The following is a 19053-nucleotide window of genomic DNA, read 5'->3' as shown; positions in this document are numbered from 1 at the left end:
CGATATACATATATCGATCTGGCTATCCGAATTGCCATTGTTACAGTTATCAAAAATTTTGCGGTTTTCCATCGGCAAAACAAAGTTTTTATTATTTGTTAAAACCTCCGCCAAAACATTTCGAAAAAATATTAAGATTTACGTGAGCTGGACCGATTAGAAAATACCTAAAAAATCTCATTGTTTCGATTCTGTTGATGAAGTTTTAAGAACATTTTTTTTCAAACCTTTTAAGTTTAAACTTATCTATCATCTGGGGTGACTTTTTGGAAAACATTTTTTAAAAAATAATTAAATTTATGTACAAAAAATTATATTTTTGGCCGTCAAATTGAAAGGGTGAAACTAATATTTTTCCGAAACATTTCGGCGGTTTACTTAAAATATAATAGCTTTTCTAAGAGTAAGTTACTAGGTAAGATAACCTCACACCAAGCCCAATGGAGTATGTTAAGAGAAGTGTCAGACCATCAGCTTATCCGTTTTAAAATAGGAACCCTGTTACCAACTCTTTAAGAAGGTGCACATGTAACAATTGGCATAAAATTAATATTACAGGCATAAAAGGGAAGAATAAGATGGGATATATATGCTACCGAGCTTGTCAAATCACCTGAGACCAATGGGATCGTCCCAGCCGATCTTCAAAAGAGACTTCCCACACGCTTCAAGGCATGTAATACGTTGGGATCCCTGACGCTATAATCGCAGGAAGCTAAGGTCTGGTACATTACCAAGGTAGTGCGGAATAGCTAAATTATACTAACCCATTAGAATAATATCTTTTCTACAAAAATCTATGGAAGAGATCGTAGATAGGCATAGAAAAGAAATCCTTTGCATAAAAGTCAACAAGTCTGTCTACCAGAAAGGTCAACCGTCCACACGAAGCACTCTGCAATAGACAGTTGCGTCCTGCGCAAAGAGATTGACGTACCCCTAATTAGATAGCAGGCGTCCTTAAATCTATAACCATAAGCTCTACAGGAATTATGCAGATTCTGTGCAAAGAAATAATGCTCACGGGGATAAACTGCTACAACCATTTTTTCAAGGGGAAAAGTTACATTTCTCTAAAGCAGTCAAATATCCGGGAATTATCGTAGTTTAAAAGCTATCATGAAACCTCCACCTGGATAAAGCTATTCAAAAGGCTAGGGCCTGCATTTGAACAAGGCGGAAGCCAATGTGGGCAAACTGGGACATCCGACCTAGAAGGAAAATGGCATACAGAGAAGGCACGTCGCAGGTTCTTTAANTATAAAGCTATTCAAAAGGCTAGGGCCTGCATTTGAACAAGGCGGAAGCCAATGTGGGCAAACTGGGACATCAGACCTAGAAGGAAAATGGCATACAGAGAAGGCACGTCGCAGGTTCTTTAACTACACGTGGATCAGAGAAGACCTGTAACCAAATAAAGATTTGTTATAGTAGATCGGTAACTAGGTGACCTGCTTCCATCCTTAAATGGTATTCTCACCTAATCCAACCGGCAAGGCCAAACCATTAGTGTAGTTGTAAAAAGCTACCCTTAATTATGAATTCACTAATTCTAAAAAATCTCCGCTCAATCCTACCAACAAGATTTTATGAAGCTGATAGGCATGTTGTACGATTGATACGAATATTAAACTTGCCAAAATTGTATCCTACCCTAACCAAGTTGTTTCTCAACAAAAACACAAATGATCACTACTCACCGCAACTTTTCGCTTAATGCCCGATAACTTCTCCTGAGCTGCAGCCAACTCAGCATTTGCTGCTGCCAGTGCCTTACGTTTTGGCTCTACATCGCAGTATACCTCGTAGAATTTGATAATGTTTATGACCCAAGCGCAGAGACCCGCTGCAGCGCCCGACTTGGAGCGTACGAATTCCGGCTCGAATTCGGGATCTTTTAAATACGGTTGTATGGCTTTTATAATTTCCGGATGGATATTTTCTTTGTCGTAATTGATGAGAGCGTCAAGGAATGCATCAACCTTGGCCATCGATATTTTAGCCGCTTTCCATGAACGATCCTTGGGTAGTTTGCCACCAGGTGCCAGCAGCACCATGACCGCTGCGGTTACATTAGTCACGGCGCCAGGTGGTGAGCCGAACGACTTGAGCTCGGTTAAATTTGCCTTGTTTAGGGTGTTGAGCGCTTCCTGCGCTGCAGTCAAAGCAGGCTCTGCTTTCAGCAAATCCTCTTCACAGTCTTTCTGTTTTTTGCTAACCTCGTCGGCTATAAGCGCCACCTTCATCTCCTCCTCATCGGCAACCGCCTTCTCGGTTTGCACCTTTTCCGTTTCGATGCCAACGATTTCGATGAGCGCGTCGGCAGCTTCATTTTTCTCCTTCAATTCTACTTCTTGTACAGCTAACTTCACTTTTAAATCTGCCACTTGCACAGCCGTGGAACGCAACTTCTCCAAACCATTCTCCAATCGTACGATCTTACTTTGTAAGTCGTCGTGTTTGTGATTCAATAATTTCAAGTAGAGACTAATCTGCTCCAGATAGCTCTTCGGTGTCGTGTAATTGTAGCGACGCTCGGTTTGTAGGTAAACCTTCGAGGTGGCATTTACTGAGGTGTGCACATAAGCCATAAATTTAGCCACGGAGTCACGATGAGTCTCGGGTAAGACTTTATTCAGGGACAAAAAGTTCATTGCCACCGAAATAAGCGCTTCTTGTGGCCATTCATGGAACCAATTGATGGACGTGGCATTTATGATTGCGGGAAATTTACGTGAACGCACGCGCAACGTCGAGCCAACGGGCGAAAAACAGAGCACAATCTTCAATTGCTTGCGTACGCGATCTATAAAGAATTTCCAACAATTCTCGCGTGAGTCTACCATTCCAGCGCCTTTCACTTCGTTTCGCACGCCTGCGATAATGTTTTCGATTTCATCATCTGGGAAGAGATCGGGAATCTCACCAGTAGAGAGCATGTCATTGATGAGCACCAAAAAATCCTCGCTGGGTATTTGTGCATCGGTCATGAGGAACATTATGCCGACATTCTTTAAACCGGCTTTCAGATACAAACCGGAAAATTCATTCTGGGGAGCGGTAAAAAGGAGTGAAATTTAAGAAATTCATCTAAGCAAAGCACGATTTCTCTTCCATTAACATGCATACCTTCAAATCATTAATGCCATAACCCTTTTTGAGTTGTATTTGTACCACTTCCAAGCTGGATATGAAAGCGGCTAAGCGTGATAATGACTGCTTACCACTGCCACCGACACCGACCAGCAGCGCGCTGCCTCGCGGTGACTCTAATATGCGATTTATTCTGCAATACACAACAGTTATTTGATTTTTTGTTAAAAAAATATGACTTTTCTTCAATGTTAAAATTTTACCTGCACACATGCATCATGGCATCCTCGAAGAGCACTAAATTCATAGCCGCCACGAGATCATTGTACGATGCCATTGCTTCCTGAAGGAGTTTGTGAAGCTCAGTCCAGCCCATGACGGGCATGTACTTGGGTTCACCAATTCCTCCAGCGAAATGACAGTATATGTTGGGTTTATCAAATATCACTGACTCGTCAATCTCCTCGAAAGACTTCTTCACAATATCATGCTGCATCTTGGTAAAACTATCGATGTCTTTTTCGTCAATCAGCTTATCACCATAAACGCGTTGGGTCTCATGTTGCCATAGCCGTATGAGATCAGATGAACTTGTTAAACAATCGGCTGTGCTAAATAGGAGGCCCTGAAATGTTAAAAGAGATTAGCTTTGGAGATAAAGATGCTCAGTACAAAACCGACTTCAATTTTCATATAAAAATTTAGGAGTACTGTTAACTGTTTCATGATCCAATGATCGGATCTAAACCAGATTAGTACGGAACCACCTCCGAGACACTACCTCTGAGATTCAAAATGGGTTGACATGGTCCAAAGTTATCCGGTAACATACACAAAATAAAATAAAAATATTCCAACGAACTGATAACCTGCTCCTTTTTTGGAAGTCGGTTAAAAAAAGAAAGGAATGAAATAAGTTTCTAAGTATTAAATGAAATTTAAAAAATATTTATTTTAAATAATATAATTTAAAAATTGAAGAAAGTAAATAAAAAAATTAAATTGAAAAATAAAAAATAGGTTTCTAAAAATTAAATTCTGACCACTATCGTGAGAGCTCTTTTCTGTCCTTCGAAAAAATTCAAAAAAATTATATCTTTTTTTTTAATAATTTAATGTAAAAATTAAAAAAGTAGATTTAAAAAAATGTAATTAAAAAAAAAACAAAGTAAGATCCTACACTTAGATGAAATCAAAAAAAATCGTTTTAAAACAATAAAATCATATAGTTAAATTAAATTGAAGAAAAATTTAAATTAAAGAAATTGCAGAAAAGATTAAATTAATTGAAGAAAAAATATAAGTTCGAATACTTGAAGTTTAAAAACCATATTTTTCTTTTATAAAGTGAGAAAAATATTTTCTCAATGCGGGTCGGGAACATATCTGCCCTGCTGATATCCGTATCCTAAAAGAGCTACAAAGGCTGTGGTTTTCTGTTATCTGAGTATGGTGTGGTAGCTCTCAGTAGAAATGGTTAAAACACTAGAAGCTCTAGAGCGAGTTTCAAATGCGTTTAACTTGGCGGTTAGGTGAGGTTGAGAAAACTGCCGTTTTTGTGGCCAGACAGTCCTCTGACCGCATTGCTCTAATATAAATACAAAATCGATGTTTTAAGGGGCGACAGCGCACTCAGGTTTGGATATAGATTGTCAATGAAGAGCCTGTAAGCACGAAGAAAGCAAAAAAAGCTAAAAAAAAACGTTTTCGGGTAGTGGAAAATCGTCAAAATCGACTCAAAAAATTGGCTCTTCCGTGGTGACAAGCCTATCAGCAAATCGGCTGAGAAACCGTCTATCTCATCTTGAGGTAAGGGTGCGTTAGACTCGACACTCAGCCCTATTAGGAATAGTTCAGACGTAGTGACGAAATTAGCCTGTGAAGGTGACGTTAACTCAGGAGTGCTCGGCGGAAATCCATCGTTGATTATTGAGGATAAGGAATGGCAAGCGAAATAGAACACCAGAAAGAGCAGTGTTTAGAGGAAGATTCTCTTATTCCGCACCACAATGAGAAAGAATAGTTGTCTATCTAAAGGTGACCGCGACACTTGCATATTCCCACTTCAAGGTTAGTCGGTTTGATAGGGATCTTAAGGAAAGCGACATATTTTTGTTGGTTGGAAGTGCGAAATACCACTCGATAGGTCCAGGATTTAATCCCCATTTCAAGCAACATCCAAAAAAGCACCAAATAGTTATTTATATAATGCTTTCAGAGTAGTTAAAGACTTCTTTCTTTCCCTTCTATAGGTCTTTGAGCAATGCTCTGCACGGGGTAGCAAAAAACTAGTCACGAAATGAAACTAGTCCTGAACTATTCCGAAGTGGTTGAGAAAGAGTCATGTACTGTGCCCGACAAAATAAAATGTTAATTCTAACCAAGTTCAGTATCATTTCGGAAATAGTTGGGGACAGTTTTTGAACCATTTAAGAACTAATGCGGGACTATTTCGAGACCGTTTCAAGATATGTGTAAGTTCACGACTTTTTCGGCCGTTTCGGTGCCTGTTCAGGACCACCTAGAGCCTAGTTCGGTAGACCTTTTCAGGACTATTTCGGATCTATTTCGGAATCATTTCGGTACAAGCTCACGGTTATGCCAGAACCATTTTGAACGTAGTTCTCTCAATTTTTGGACTAACTCTTGATCATCTCGCGGTAGTTTGAAACTAGTCACGAAATGATCCTGAACTATTCCGTCGTGTACTGGTCCCAACAAAATAAATAAAATTTATTTAAATTAATTTTCAATTTCTAACCTAACCTATTTATGTGTGTAACTGTAGCTCGCACTCACGCCTTCTTATTTTATGACGTAAGTGAATCAAGAGGTCATCTATTTTATCTATAGTTTTATTATTATTTTTTTTTAGAACAAAGGCATGGGGAAATAAGGATGTGATTTTTTGATTTCTCTAGCTCCACATGACTATGTTTTAATTACATGGAAATTAATTAAATTAAATACGAGCCCACTTTATTAGAAATACTGATTTATTCCCACACAATATACAAAATCGCAATCACTTACCTGAAACACGTTGCTAATGTCTCTCAAATTGAAGATGTAATGCGACTTTATGGCCGTTGGTAAGAATATTTGTGTAGCTTTGTTATGCAGCGCCAGTGTTGCGGCAACAATGTTAGATGTCATGCGCGTCACTATCGGATTAAACTTTTGTTCAGCATTTGCAAAATGCTGTGACAAGATCGTTGCAAAGATCGATGTGATCGAATCACCACTTGGAAAGCTCACAGCCAACACACAGAAATGCCGCTGGAGACGTGGATTGACGGTAAAACTACCAGCTGTTGGATTCATGCATGCCACATACTGACAATTGTGTATATCCTTCAACGACAACTTGTTGCGATCATACCAATGTCCATAGTCCAAATGTTGACGAATAATAGTGTGCGGTTGTACCGTACCGTAGCAGTCTACTTCCGGCATATTCATGTCGTCAATGTAATAGATGAGCGTCTTATTACCTGGTGGGCCATAGTTGCGGCCCGCTTTCTTCTCCAGTGGCTTCTCCAATATCTTCTGCAGCATTTCTGAGGTAGTGTAGTAGTTGAATGGTATCGTAGTGACCGCATAATTCTCATTGAGTGCCTGTAGTTTTTCATTGACGAGTACCGTTTTACCACAACCGGCGGTACCAACCAACATGACGGGATGTCGCATATTCATAAGTAGTTCGAGGAAGAAGCGTACGCGTATCGATTCAGAGGTATGCACCAACACTGCTTGCAGCGGTAGATCGGACTCTAATTCGAACTTTGGTATTTTTTCGGTCCAGGGGAGGAAAGTTTTGGTTTCGGTATCAAGAAAGTAGTCAAAGACGGTGCCACCTTTTTATTTAAGGAAATTTGTATGAGAGAAAAAAATATTTTGTTTAGCATATATTGTTGTCAAACAAGTTCCATTTCTTTGCGATGCGTATGCTTACCTTGCGGAAACTTAACAGTTTTGAACTCATTTACCCACCATTTGCTGAATTCGACTCGATAGTCGATCGCTTGATCCTGGAACATAGCCGATCCGAATGCCCAAACACAAGCAAAAACGAAATACAGTTCGTGCCATTCTTTTGGACAATCGGCTGGTGTGTTCGTAGGCGTCAAGAAACATTCCAACAAGTGACATAACATTTGTATGTGTGCCATTTCGGCGATAGGCGTGATTTTCTTGAAGCGTGTGCGTATCGTTTCCAGTGAGGCTGGAATATATTTATCGAATAACATGACTAAGTTAGACTTCTCGGATGGTATCTTGCGCGTTTCCACCCAACTGCTGACATAACTTTGGTAATAAAATATAAAAAAAAAAAATTCATTAATTAGTAAAATTTACATTCATCTGCTCTCTCTCAAACTTACGGATTCCAACCCAAATCTTGCGGATTTATATAGAGTATACCCGCCCTGGAGACTGTCGCTGGAGTGGCTGTTCTCAAATTGGAAATCTCAAAAAGCAAGCGCATCGAAGGCGTCAGCGCAATGCGCTCGTTACTGGCCAAAGTTAAGACTTTGTTATCGTCCATAACGGTATTCAAGCTTTCAATCCACATGGGATCGATATCGCCATCGAGCACAATCCATTTGGGCTGATCACCCGTTATGTTTGCTTGATCTCGCATTATCACAGAAAACAAGCCATCCTTCCATTCACGTGTCGCCGGATTGATGATACCGAAGAGTTCATCGTTGGTCACAGCTTTTGGATTTAAATCGTTAAAAATTGGTTTTCTTTTGATATTCTGATAGGTGCGCAATAGTGTTTTCCACACTTGTGTCTTGCCAGTACCGGCATTGCCGACAATAAAAACGGAATGGCGCACTTCTAGCAACTCCTCCAACTGTACCACTTTCAATATGAAATTGTCTTCTGGTTGTAGTAGCAAATCGGAAGCGGCCTGCTTAACCGTACGTTCGAAATCTTGATCGCGTTTTCGTGGTACATCCAAAGCGGGAAATAGATCGCTTATGAGACCCATAAAGACAGGCATATCATCTGTGACGATTTTGGGTATATTAAAGTCACGCAAGGCGCGCATGAGCACCTCCTCCTCGGGACGACCAGGATCGCCGCGCTGTAAGCAAAGATTGTGGGTGATAAATTTGATTTGTAAATGATGGTAAGTCTATTGCATGTTACAGAAGTATGGACTGGGCTTACTCCTGCGAATTCGTCGAGGTTTTCAAAAAGTCTGCTACGCTCAACAGAATCCTCACGGAGGAACACTATCAGCCAAGATATGGACCAAGTCGTCCTACGAACTCAAGATCGCTGCTCTAAACACTCCATCACCTCCATATGAGGACCTTTAAAAGAGCTTCTGGATGCAGAAGAGATAAAAACTGTTTCCGTTTTTCTCCCTATTACTTCAATAAGCTTCAAAGGTTCTCGTTGCGGTTCTGATAATAATTCATATTCCGCCAAGCCGAAGGATTTTTAATTTAATTTTTAACTCTAAGCAGGGTAATGTGGTCACGACNATCATCGGACATGGCCGGAGTATTATCAATACTGCTTCAATAAGCTTCAAAGGTTCTCGTTGCGGTTCTGATAATAATTCATATTCCGCCAAGCCGGAGGATTTTTAATTTAATTTTTAACTCTAAGCAGGGTAATGTGGTCACGACAATGATAACAGTCTCGGACTATTAATCCTAAAGTGTTTCGTACTAAAGACATTCGAAAGGATCATAGATCTGCTTATCAGAGATAGGTCGACCAGATTAACGTACCTACGCTAATATGTTTGCTCGATTATGAGCCCGTTCTACTACAAACAGTTTACCATGCTTTCCTTTATAGATATTGAGGGTGCCTTTTAAATTTCATTGTAAATTCTCTAGATAGAAGTAGGGAAAGAAACCAAGTCTTATGCCGAAGATGTATACATACGTGAATCGGCATTATAAACGCAATTAGTAGATTCTCGATTAGTATGAATCCAAACTGACCTAACGAACTTTACAAAAAATAAACATTTAATCATTTTACGAAACCTACATTCAGAATTTGATCTGTCAGACAGGTTGAAATAGGTAGGAGTTCTTCTAAATCTTAAACTTGATTGGAGGCTGAACATTGATGAGCAAGCAGCCAAAATACAGGTCTGGAAGGCATATATTGTACACTCAGCTTTACGTAGTGGTCAAAATACTGATTAGATTGCGGGAAAAAGCCAAAGCAAAATAAAGGTCATTCGCGCAAAGTGTCCATCTGGACTCTGATACCAAAAACCTAGATCAAACACAAACCCTGCAAGGGATTTCCATGACACAGTTACTGGATTCGGGAAGAGACAATGTGCNTACTCAGCTTTACGTAGTGGTCAAAATACTGATTAGATTGCGGGAAAAAGCCAAAGCAAAATAAAGGCCATTCGTGCAAAGTGTCCATCTGGACTCTGATACCAAAAACCTAGATCAAACACAAACCCTGCAAGGGATTTCCATGACACAGTTACTGGATTCGGGAAGAGACAATGTGCTCTGAGAGCATGGCTCTCTTTTCTTTTTCATTAAAGAACTCAATCAGAAGATATTCTCTTACCTGCCAGACCCCGCAAGCGTTTTCTAAGCGGAGGAGGTAAAGTATATAAAACACCATGCACCTGCGAGATTGCAACTGAACATTTTCTCCGATAGCCGGCGCTCTCCTCTTCCTCATCTAGGTTGCAACTTGTAGAGGACTTAGGGATACAAGTATGCCAATATGAAAACCAGACGTGCAGGGACAGTAGTTCAGGGATTGTAGTCGATAGTTCAAACTTTAATTGAAGTCTAAGTGGAAGCTTCTATAAAAAAATCTATATAGGATAGCTCAACACCTGCCACACCAAAATTAGTTAGTGTTGTCTTGCGGTATCGTATAAATCAAAAATCGTAAAACCAACTTAAAGCCAGCACTATGCCCATATGTAATGAGCCGGGAAAATACCTACAAATACAAATTCAGTTTCCGATTTCCCGGCCCTTGCAAGTCTATACTTGGCCAACAAATCGTGCAGAACATTTCAGAGGGCGGCTGCTCTTTGTATGATATACTGAAATTCATCAAAATTGCCAAGTGGCTGAGTAGGGATTGGCCCCAGGGTTGACAAACTTCACTAACCAGCCAAGCAACTAGTTTTAAGATATTTCGTACCCATTTGTGGCAGGTAATTTTGTTCTAAGCCAAAACTCTTATTTTACAAACGATCGTGGCTGAAAAAATGTTTCTTGTTTTGACATCGGACAACTCCATTGAATAATATTTTTAGGTAAAAGCTTTCCTAAAATGATACCTACAAAATACTTTCCTATGCCCACGGGGGACTTACTAGGCGTATTTGATAACGATTTGAACATATTTCACATTTTAAATTTAAAGATAGAGGACACTCTATAAAACGTTTTTTTCTCTTTCTTGGTAATAGCGTAGTGTAAGCTGAGGCCGTATTTTATAACAGAAATAATTTTAGCTAAGTATTGACCTTGATTATTTTGAGCAAGAGATACCGATAATTTTTTGTTTTTCTTTTTCTAAGACCCAAATAGGAGACACATTAGCCTGATAATCGCTAATTTTTTTACACTTATTTAAACAAACTTAAGAAGAACACGAGAAAAAACAAAAACCCTGAAAAGTCCAAAAAACTTTCGAAAAACCCCAGAAAAGTGCCAAAAAACATCCAGAAATTTTCGAAAACTAAAACACCAAATATCTCGAAAAGTTCTGAAAAAATCGCGACGAAAAGCATTCCAAAAGCTTCTGAAAACTTAGGGAAGTCACGAAAAACCTAAAAATGATAAACACAAAAAATCATGAAAAGTTTCAAAATATCACAGAAAATTTTTGCTAAATCCATAAATCTCATTTATGCAAATTACCGGTACTTGCTCAAAATAATAAAAGTTGGGGTTTTTTATTCATGGAAAAATCAGATTTTTAAAGAGAGAGGATTCTCCCTATGTATTTTTGATTTCGAAATCCAAGAGTATCTTTCATATAATTTTTATTTTTAGTTTAGTTAGTTTATTATTAAAGATTTAGTGAATTCTATTCGTTTTACAGTTAAGTTTTTAAACTATTTTGAAGCTGTCCCGTGTTTTAATGTAACCAGAAACCGGATGAGATATCAGCTTGCAAAATATATGCTCCAATGTCCTTACCTTCAACGACCCGGCAACGACCAGCACCGACTTAATTGCCCTCAGTCCCCAGTCGTAGTGATCCTGCTTGGAGAGCAACTCCTTGCATAGTGTATAGAGTGTTATGAACTTTCTAGCCAACACGCGGGCATCTTGAAAACCCTCAGCCACCAACATTATTTCACAAATTAGCTCAAAGTCCGGCACTACCATAGCGCAAGGCCTAAATAGTGCTTTCAGATTTTCCGGCAACTCTGTGCGACCAGCATAGCCTGGGTTCATGGTAATGAATATACCCACTGTGGGCACACAACTGATCATTTCACCCATAAAATTGAACTTCTCTTTCTTGTCGCGTATCGCATCTTGTACAGATTTCACTTGTACCGCCACCACGGAGAGCACCTCCACTGTGATGCGGTTGAATTCATCGAAGCAGCCCCAGGCACCAGTTTGCGCTAATCCTTTGTAAATATTACCACACGACTGATAGTCCATTTGTTCGGAACAGTTGAAGACGTACACCATAATGCCCAGCGCCCGTCCTAAATCCTTGGTGGTTTCGGTTTTACCCGTACCTGCTGGTCCAGCTGGGCCACCACCCATAATCAAATGCAGCGACTGCGTCAGCGTAATGTAACAACGATCAGTAAGTGGTGTAATGACCAAACGTGGTGTGTTACCCAAATATTCATGCGAATACTGAAACTCTGCGTCGCAAATGTTTGCAAAACAATCCTTTTCACCTTCGTCGTAGCGATGTCGCAATTGTGATTGCCACATAAACGCCGAACCCGAATCCAGCTTGGCTTGGATCATTTTGGCGACCACATCGCGCGAATGCACATCAATTGTGCAAATAGTCATGATCTTTTGGCGATCTCCCTTGGTCAGCTCACCCAGTAATAGTGTGATGAGCAAGCTCAACTGAGAGATCTGCTTCTTGTAGTAGTCCTTGATGGCATTATCGTAACCTTCCTCCAAACGACCGAAGGCAATGTTCACCTCAGTGGACCACCAGATTTGCGATCCACAGAGCGACACCTGTGCAGGATAGTCGAATAACCATTGTTCACGTTGCTTTTCCTCATACGCGACCACAGCTTCGGAAACGTAATGACGTAGCGAGGCACGCATGGCCGCCTGGATGCGATTCAGCCAAACCTCCACCGGTCCGCGTATACTCGCCAACTCATTGAATTCCACATATTCACCATCTTTGGCATACATACCCGAAGCTGTGTCGATTTCGTTCGACTCGTCGCGATTAAATTTTAAGCGTGCTATAGAATCAAACAGCTTGGTCAAATGTTTGGTGACCATATCTGGCTGAATGCCATTGCTCAGCACATCGAGTAGATCGGCCGATGATACAAAGTAAAAACGAGGAAAAGCTAAACGTTTCGTTTCCAAATACTCTGCCAGCGCCTTCTCGCACAATGTAAGCTCCTTCTGCAGGTGTTCCAAGCGTTCGATCAACCCGGGTCGATTTGTCGATGCCACAACATTCGACGATACAGACATCTCGTCCATTAGTATACGAAATTCAGCGTCGATGCGATCGAAACGATCCGAGTCGACTGGCAATTGCTTGCGTATGTCTTCGGAACTCATGAAGATACTTTCGAGATGGGTCCAAGTGCGTTGCACCTCAAACCAGACGGTGATCACCTGATCGGCGACCATCAGTTTGCTCTGCCATGTTGACACCTCCTCAAGGAAGTGCGCAATGTACTTCGATGTTATCAGATTTTGTAAGCAGACCTGATTATCTTCGAGAGTCTCTATGAGTTCCTCCGATGCCTTGAGGAGATTACAGCCGGTGCGTGGATGCAGTTCATGATCGAATTCCATCGCAGACCAAGTGGTGTGCAAGTCACGTAAAATTTTCTCCATCGACATTTCCTTCACCGCCTTATCGACGATATTTTTGACCTCTTCCTCGCACTCATGCAGATTGAGACCCAAAAGTTCGGCGAGTGTAGTTTCATGATCCATAATAAATTTCACCTGAAAGGGTTTGGGAAAAGTAAATGATTGCGAACTTTGAAAAAAAAATATATATTTATTATGTGCTATTAGTTCAAGGGACTGTGCAAATTGTATTTTATTGCATTGGAAGAAGGAAAGTGATTCATTTTTTTTTTTCAAAAACCATGCAGGTGAATATACATTTTATGAACAACACATACATACTTGTACTGGGCGAGGTTTATTTACACAGAACTTACCGTAATATCCTTCGGTAATGCGGCTAGACTCTGTAACGAAATGTTATTTACAAGTAGAAATGTACGAAAGTATCCAACTAATTTTATGTATACGAGGGAGTTTTTGTGTAAATCATTGCAATAAATTTCAAAGTTTTTATAAGAAATTGCAAAGAGTGAAGAAGAAGTTTTCTTTACGTACATAATGGGAAATGTAGTAATTTTAATTTATGGAGGACAATATCGAACAAAAAGGCTTTTATTCAAGCAAGGTATTGAAGCATGGACTGCATTGATTTATTCCTTATTGATATAGCACCGGCAGATAACCTTATACGGGATTTCATAGATGGCTGCTAAAAGTCCAAAGCTCTAATACCTCATTAGCTGCCCTGTCAGTAGTCGTCGTTCGTTAACTTTGCCTACGAGAATCCCTCCTCGCCTCAGGGCCATCGAAATAAGGCTATTTCTAACGAAAGTATAAAGCGAATTCAAACATTTTACTAGGTGAGCTTAGTTAAAGTCCTTAATCTTTCAGCCGTCGAATTCGCTAACAGACAATTCAAATAATAATATGTGGTATTAACAAGCTGGAATTTTCGAAAATGTAATTAAGTGGATACCTGAGGAAAAGTGCTTTTAACGTGAAATTTAGGGCTCTCAGTAGCACAGGAAATCTCAATTACAAAATGGGTGATTAGATTAATGAAAGCCTTTCTTAATTTATTTATTTCTTGTGTTTCCCGAAAGTTGTATGTCCTAAAAAGTTTGGACCTGGGCATTCCCACAGGAAATGAAATAACGTTTTCTTTCTGAAATATTCCTATTCTATAAACACGCTTTCCTATCGGCCAATGACCAATGCTAGCAATTATAATCCTAAATACTTCTACCCCTAACCTATGTGGCAGCTCTGCTGCCTTTTCTTGCTAAAGTGAAACTAAGGCTCTCTTCCTGTCTTGTAAGTCTGGATCTCCTTGCTATTTCCGGAAAGTCAAGAGGCTTTCTGTTTGCATTTGTACCGCCGCTACAGATTCATTCAAACAAGCTCCCGCTTTTGCCAATTCGTCTGCTCTCTCGTTGCTTTCTATGTTCCTATGGCCGGAAACCCAGACACGAGAGATGGAAATTGCCTGAGATGCCGAGCGTTTATCCATGTTGCATTCTTGACTAGCTTGGATAGGAGTTCAGTGGTTGAATATAGCTAGAAGTGCTACCTGACCATCTGAGTAAATAACCGCTCTTTCTTTCCGGGTAGTACTATTATTTAAATAGTGCCCTACAGGCTTCTAATATGTATGCCCAGAACTTCAGCCTGAAATGTGCTGGCATGCAATTGATTAACACCAAGCTCCTGCAGTCCTTCTGGGATGGATTCCTTATCGCACAAGTGAATCCAGGACAAAATTCAGGCTTTATGCAATGTAGTTTGCTACTTACTTCGTACCATAATAGGTAAGATTTGGCCTTATGACAGCGGGGTACATCCTCTTCGGAAGTTTCGGTTTCAAACCACGGTTTCTACTGAAGATCCGTTTACAAGTGTAGTAAGCGATGAATACCCTCTCTTAACTTTTCTCAAAGTCAAGTTTGCAGTTTAATTTAGTGCCTAAGATGACCCCCAGATATTTCGCAATGGATGACTGCATTTTCGACTATTGATGGTAGTCTAAATTGGCAAGTCTTATTCTTATTTGTCAACAGTAATAACTTGGTTCTAATAGGGTTAATGTTAAAGCCACTCTATTTAGTCCACGTGTGTAACCAGTTCCTCCCGTCCAGTACTGCTGGAGTCAATCGTCACTTTTGAACCGCTACTGCACCAACTCCTAAGTAAGTAGCTTCTCTTTTAACCCGTAGTAGTGCACATGGTAATGCAGAGTCGAACTAGTCGTAAGCAGAATAGCGAAAAACTACGGCAGAGGGCGCCCATAAATTACGCAAGTGACTACCTCAGTAACTCCCGGTACTGCAGAGGGAGCCGATGGTGACTACCGCCTAGGACATTGCCTTGTAAAAGTAATCGATGAAATACACTGCAAGTAGTCGGTCGGTAATTACGGTGTTTGTTAGGTATTTAGCTACCGATTCAGCAGTACCTGTAGTCACTCCCCCGTACTGCAGAGTGCATCAACATTTAGCGGATTAAATACTAGAAAGACACAATAAGTGAAGATATCCCTCTGAGTCTAGTAAAGCCTTTACATTGGCATACAATATGCTCTGCTGTTTCCTGTTCCTCATAGCACAACCTACATTGGCCAGAGAAAACTACTGCCTGTTGTTACAAGTGCTTCATTGACTTGCAGTAATAAAATCTTTACCAATTTTTAATTCTTACACAGTAAGTTGAAGGAGTGGTTCGGTTATTCTTTCTAATATTTCTTCTTCATACAGATATCATAATTTCGCCCCACGGAAGAACCATGAAGTGTCGTGGATCTACGAATCTCTACTCAGCCTCTTTCCTGTCGATAATATCTGCCACTTCATTTGCAATATTTTCACAGTGTTCCGGTGCCGAAAAAGGGTAAAAATAAGCGCTTTAAGAGCTGCATACGTAAGCTTCTTTTAAAGGATAGATAAATCGTTTGGTTTGTGTCTGCCTTGGACATCCCATCCAGTGTCCTGCCCAACCTTTTGTCTACCCAGTAATTTATGATCTCCTTTATACAGTAAAACCCACTTAAGTACCTCACGAAAAATGTCAGCTTTTTGTGTTACTTATGCGGGTTGTGTACTTAAAAAAACCCTCTTAAGTACCTCGATGCGGGTACTTAAGCGAACATAATTACTGATGTAGTTACATCTTCTTGTTAACATAGTTTAAAACCAAACCATAGCATTATTTAAACACACAAACAAGTAAAGAAAAACTTTATTAAAAAAATATTTAGTGCAATGGTCTGTCATTTTTACAAGAATTAAAATGTTTAAAATACCAAGGTTGGACATATCATTTTGTACCAAATTCAAATGATATTGTTTGCCACTTATGTTTATTTATTAATTTTTAAGGGTTTTCAATCAATTAAAATGCAGTTCATTCCCTAACATATACCATATAAACCTAAGCTTAAGATTTTGTAGAACACTTAAAAAAGAAATTCATCATAACTTCAAACTTTTTTCCCAGAGGTGTTTTTTGAGTATACAGTTTTATAGTCCATTCAATTTCAGTGCAATAATGTGCAAGTTTCAAGTGGCTAAAAGTTACCGTTGTTTTTAGATTTTTTTTACCGAATTTGAAAATACGTAAATATTTTAAGGAATTTTAAAAGAGCACTTAAAAATTATAAGTAAAATTGTAAATGGGGCACGAAAAATTGAGGTACTTAGGCGGTTTGGGTAAATAAGCGGGGAGGAGGACTTAAGAGAGGGATTTTATTCTGATTATATTAAAAAATTCACGGTGTCCAAAAATGTTGGTTACTTAAGCGGGTTAGGTACTTAAGGGGGGGGGGGGTACTTAAGGGGGTTTCACTGTATATACTTTTGTGAGCTCACAAACCAGTTTCCTAATCCTAAAATACTGCGGTAGCTCCTTGTTTCGCTAAGCAGACCGTCTCCTCGTTGCCATCATGTCCTTGAAAGCGCTGGCGTACCGTTCGAAAGATCCGAGTTCGAGTCTAGGGTAGCGGATTTGTTTTTATTAAAGTTTTTTGAAGTGAAACTTCTTAGGCGGCGGTATCGCAAAAATGGAGAGTGAAATTTTTAAAACTGAAAACGTTACATGAGTGAGAAGGAAGATATAGGTAGTATAGGGAAGGGGGAAAAGGAAATAAAGCGACGCATGACGGGTACGAGTACCTACATATGTATGTTTGAATGCACGTACGTATGTATACATATATATGTATGTATGAACGAACTCAGTGCGCATTTCAGCTCTGCCGCTACCAAGCAATCTTACTATCTTACTATCTTACTAATATTATAAATGTGAAAGTTTGTATGTTTGGATGTTTGGGAAATCATTACGCGGAAAGAACTGAACGGATTTGCATGAAATTTTGTACGCAGATAGCTTATGGGCCGGATTGGTTAATAGGCTATTTTTTTAAGAGTTGCCACCTGTTAAAAAAGTTTAATTTATTTAATATGCGGTAACCACTGAATGGATTTGTATGAAAATTTGGACACAGATAGCTTATGACCTAGGTTGGAAAATAGGCTACTTTTCTTAAGAGTTGCCACCTGTTAAAAAAGTTTAATTTATTTAATATGCGGTAACCACTGAATGGATTTGTATGAAAATTTGGACACAGATAGCTTATGACCTAGGTTGGAAAATAGGCTACTTTTCTTAAGAGTTGCCACCTGTTAAAAAAGTTTAATTTATTTAATATGCGGTAACCACTGAATGGATTTGTATGAAAATTTGGACACAGATAGCTTATGACCTAGGTTGGAAAATAGGCTACTTTTCTTAAGAGTTGCCACCTGTTAAAAAAGTTTAATTTATTTAATATGCGGTAACCACTGAATGGATTTGTATGAAAATTTGGACACAGATAGCTTATGACCTAGGTTGGAAAATAGGCTACTTTTCTTAAGAGTTGCCACCTGTTAAAAAAGTTTCGTTAAATTAATACGCGGGAACGACTGAATGGATTTGCATGAAATGTTGCACACAGATAGCTTATGACCTTCGTTAGAAAGTAGGCTACTTTTTTAAGAGTTGCCACCTGTTAGAAATGTTTAATTTAATTAATACGCGGAAATGAATGAACTGATTTGCATGCAAGTTTTCACACAGATAGCTCATGAGCTAGGTTGAAAAATAGGCTACTTTTTTTAAGAGTTACCCCCTGCTAAAAAGATTTATTAAATTAATACGCGGAAAAGGCTGGACGGATTTGCATGAAATTTTGCAAGCAGATAGCTTATTACTAGGGCAACCCAAAATATGTTCGGGCACTCTGATTAAATGCCTAAATGTTTTTCCAAAAATATAAATTTCGAGTTATATTTCTTAGAGCATTTTTTAGCATATTTTACAATAAATGCATATTTCAGCATATTTTGCAGTTAATGTATATTTTCGGATATTTTGCGCTGCGTTTTTACATTTAGAACTAATAATGCAAATTTCTGAAATAATAACAATATAGTAACATTGTACCGAAAATAAAATAAATATCAAAGTGCACGTTCACATCGTGTTTATATAAAGTCTTTTATGTTTGAGGAAGATAATACTACATATGTATGTATCTACAAACATACATAGTATGAATTCCTACGTGAAACAATTTGTGAATTAGAGTTCATGTACGTTCATACATATGTTTTAAAAACAAATTGAATAAATATGAACTGTGTCGGCCGCTTTGGTGTAGTGGTAAGCAGTGCGCGCTTCCACTCCGCAACGCCAGGGTTCAAACCCTTCAAAACAATAATTATAATTTTTTTTATATTATGTGCTTTTTATAAGCGCAAAACACAAAATAATTACTATAACTGGTGTTTGGTTTCAAACTCAGACAAACTAGACAAATTAATCAGATTTTATTTTTAATTGGATTAACGATTAATGTTTTAAATTAATTAAACGTAATCGCAGCCAGCGATTAACGATTAAAAAATGTTATCATTAA

General features: G+C 39.1%; 1 protein-coding gene across 1 annotated transcript in view; it reads right to left on the bottom strand.

The window, feature by feature from the left end:
* Nucleotides 1–19053, bottom strand: part of Dhc93AB (Dynein heavy chain at 93AB) — a gene marked incomplete at its 5' end in the record, with an annotated part of 63400 nt that overhangs the window by 25352 nt on the left and 18995 nt on the right. The window contains 8 exons of the mRNA XM_017613922.1: nucleotides 1701–3050; nucleotides 3130–3286; nucleotides 3357–3718; nucleotides 6127–6950; nucleotides 7049–7401; nucleotides 7479–8191; nucleotides 11265–13253; nucleotides 13475–13504. Of these exons, the coding sequence (XP_017469411.1) occupies nucleotides 1701–3050; nucleotides 3130–3286; nucleotides 3357–3718; nucleotides 6127–6950; nucleotides 7049–7401; nucleotides 7479–8191; nucleotides 11265–13253; nucleotides 13475–13504 (5778 nt within the window). The remainder of the gene's footprint in view (nucleotides 1–1700; nucleotides 3051–3129; nucleotides 3287–3356; nucleotides 3719–6126; nucleotides 6951–7048; nucleotides 7402–7478; nucleotides 8192–11264; nucleotides 13254–13474; nucleotides 13505–19053) is intronic.

The sequence above is a fragment of the Rhagoletis zephyria genome, unplaced genomic scaffold, assembly GCF_001687245.7.
Source record: "Rhagoletis zephyria isolate East Lansing unplaced genomic scaffold, Rhagoletis_zephyria_1.1 Rzeph_scaffold_00734, whole genome shotgun sequence".
Lineage (NCBI taxonomy): Eukaryota > Metazoa > Arthropoda > Insecta > Diptera > Tephritidae > Rhagoletis > Rhagoletis zephyria.
Note: the sequence above shows the minus strand (reverse complement) of the source record. Positions and strands in the feature narration are given on the sequence as shown.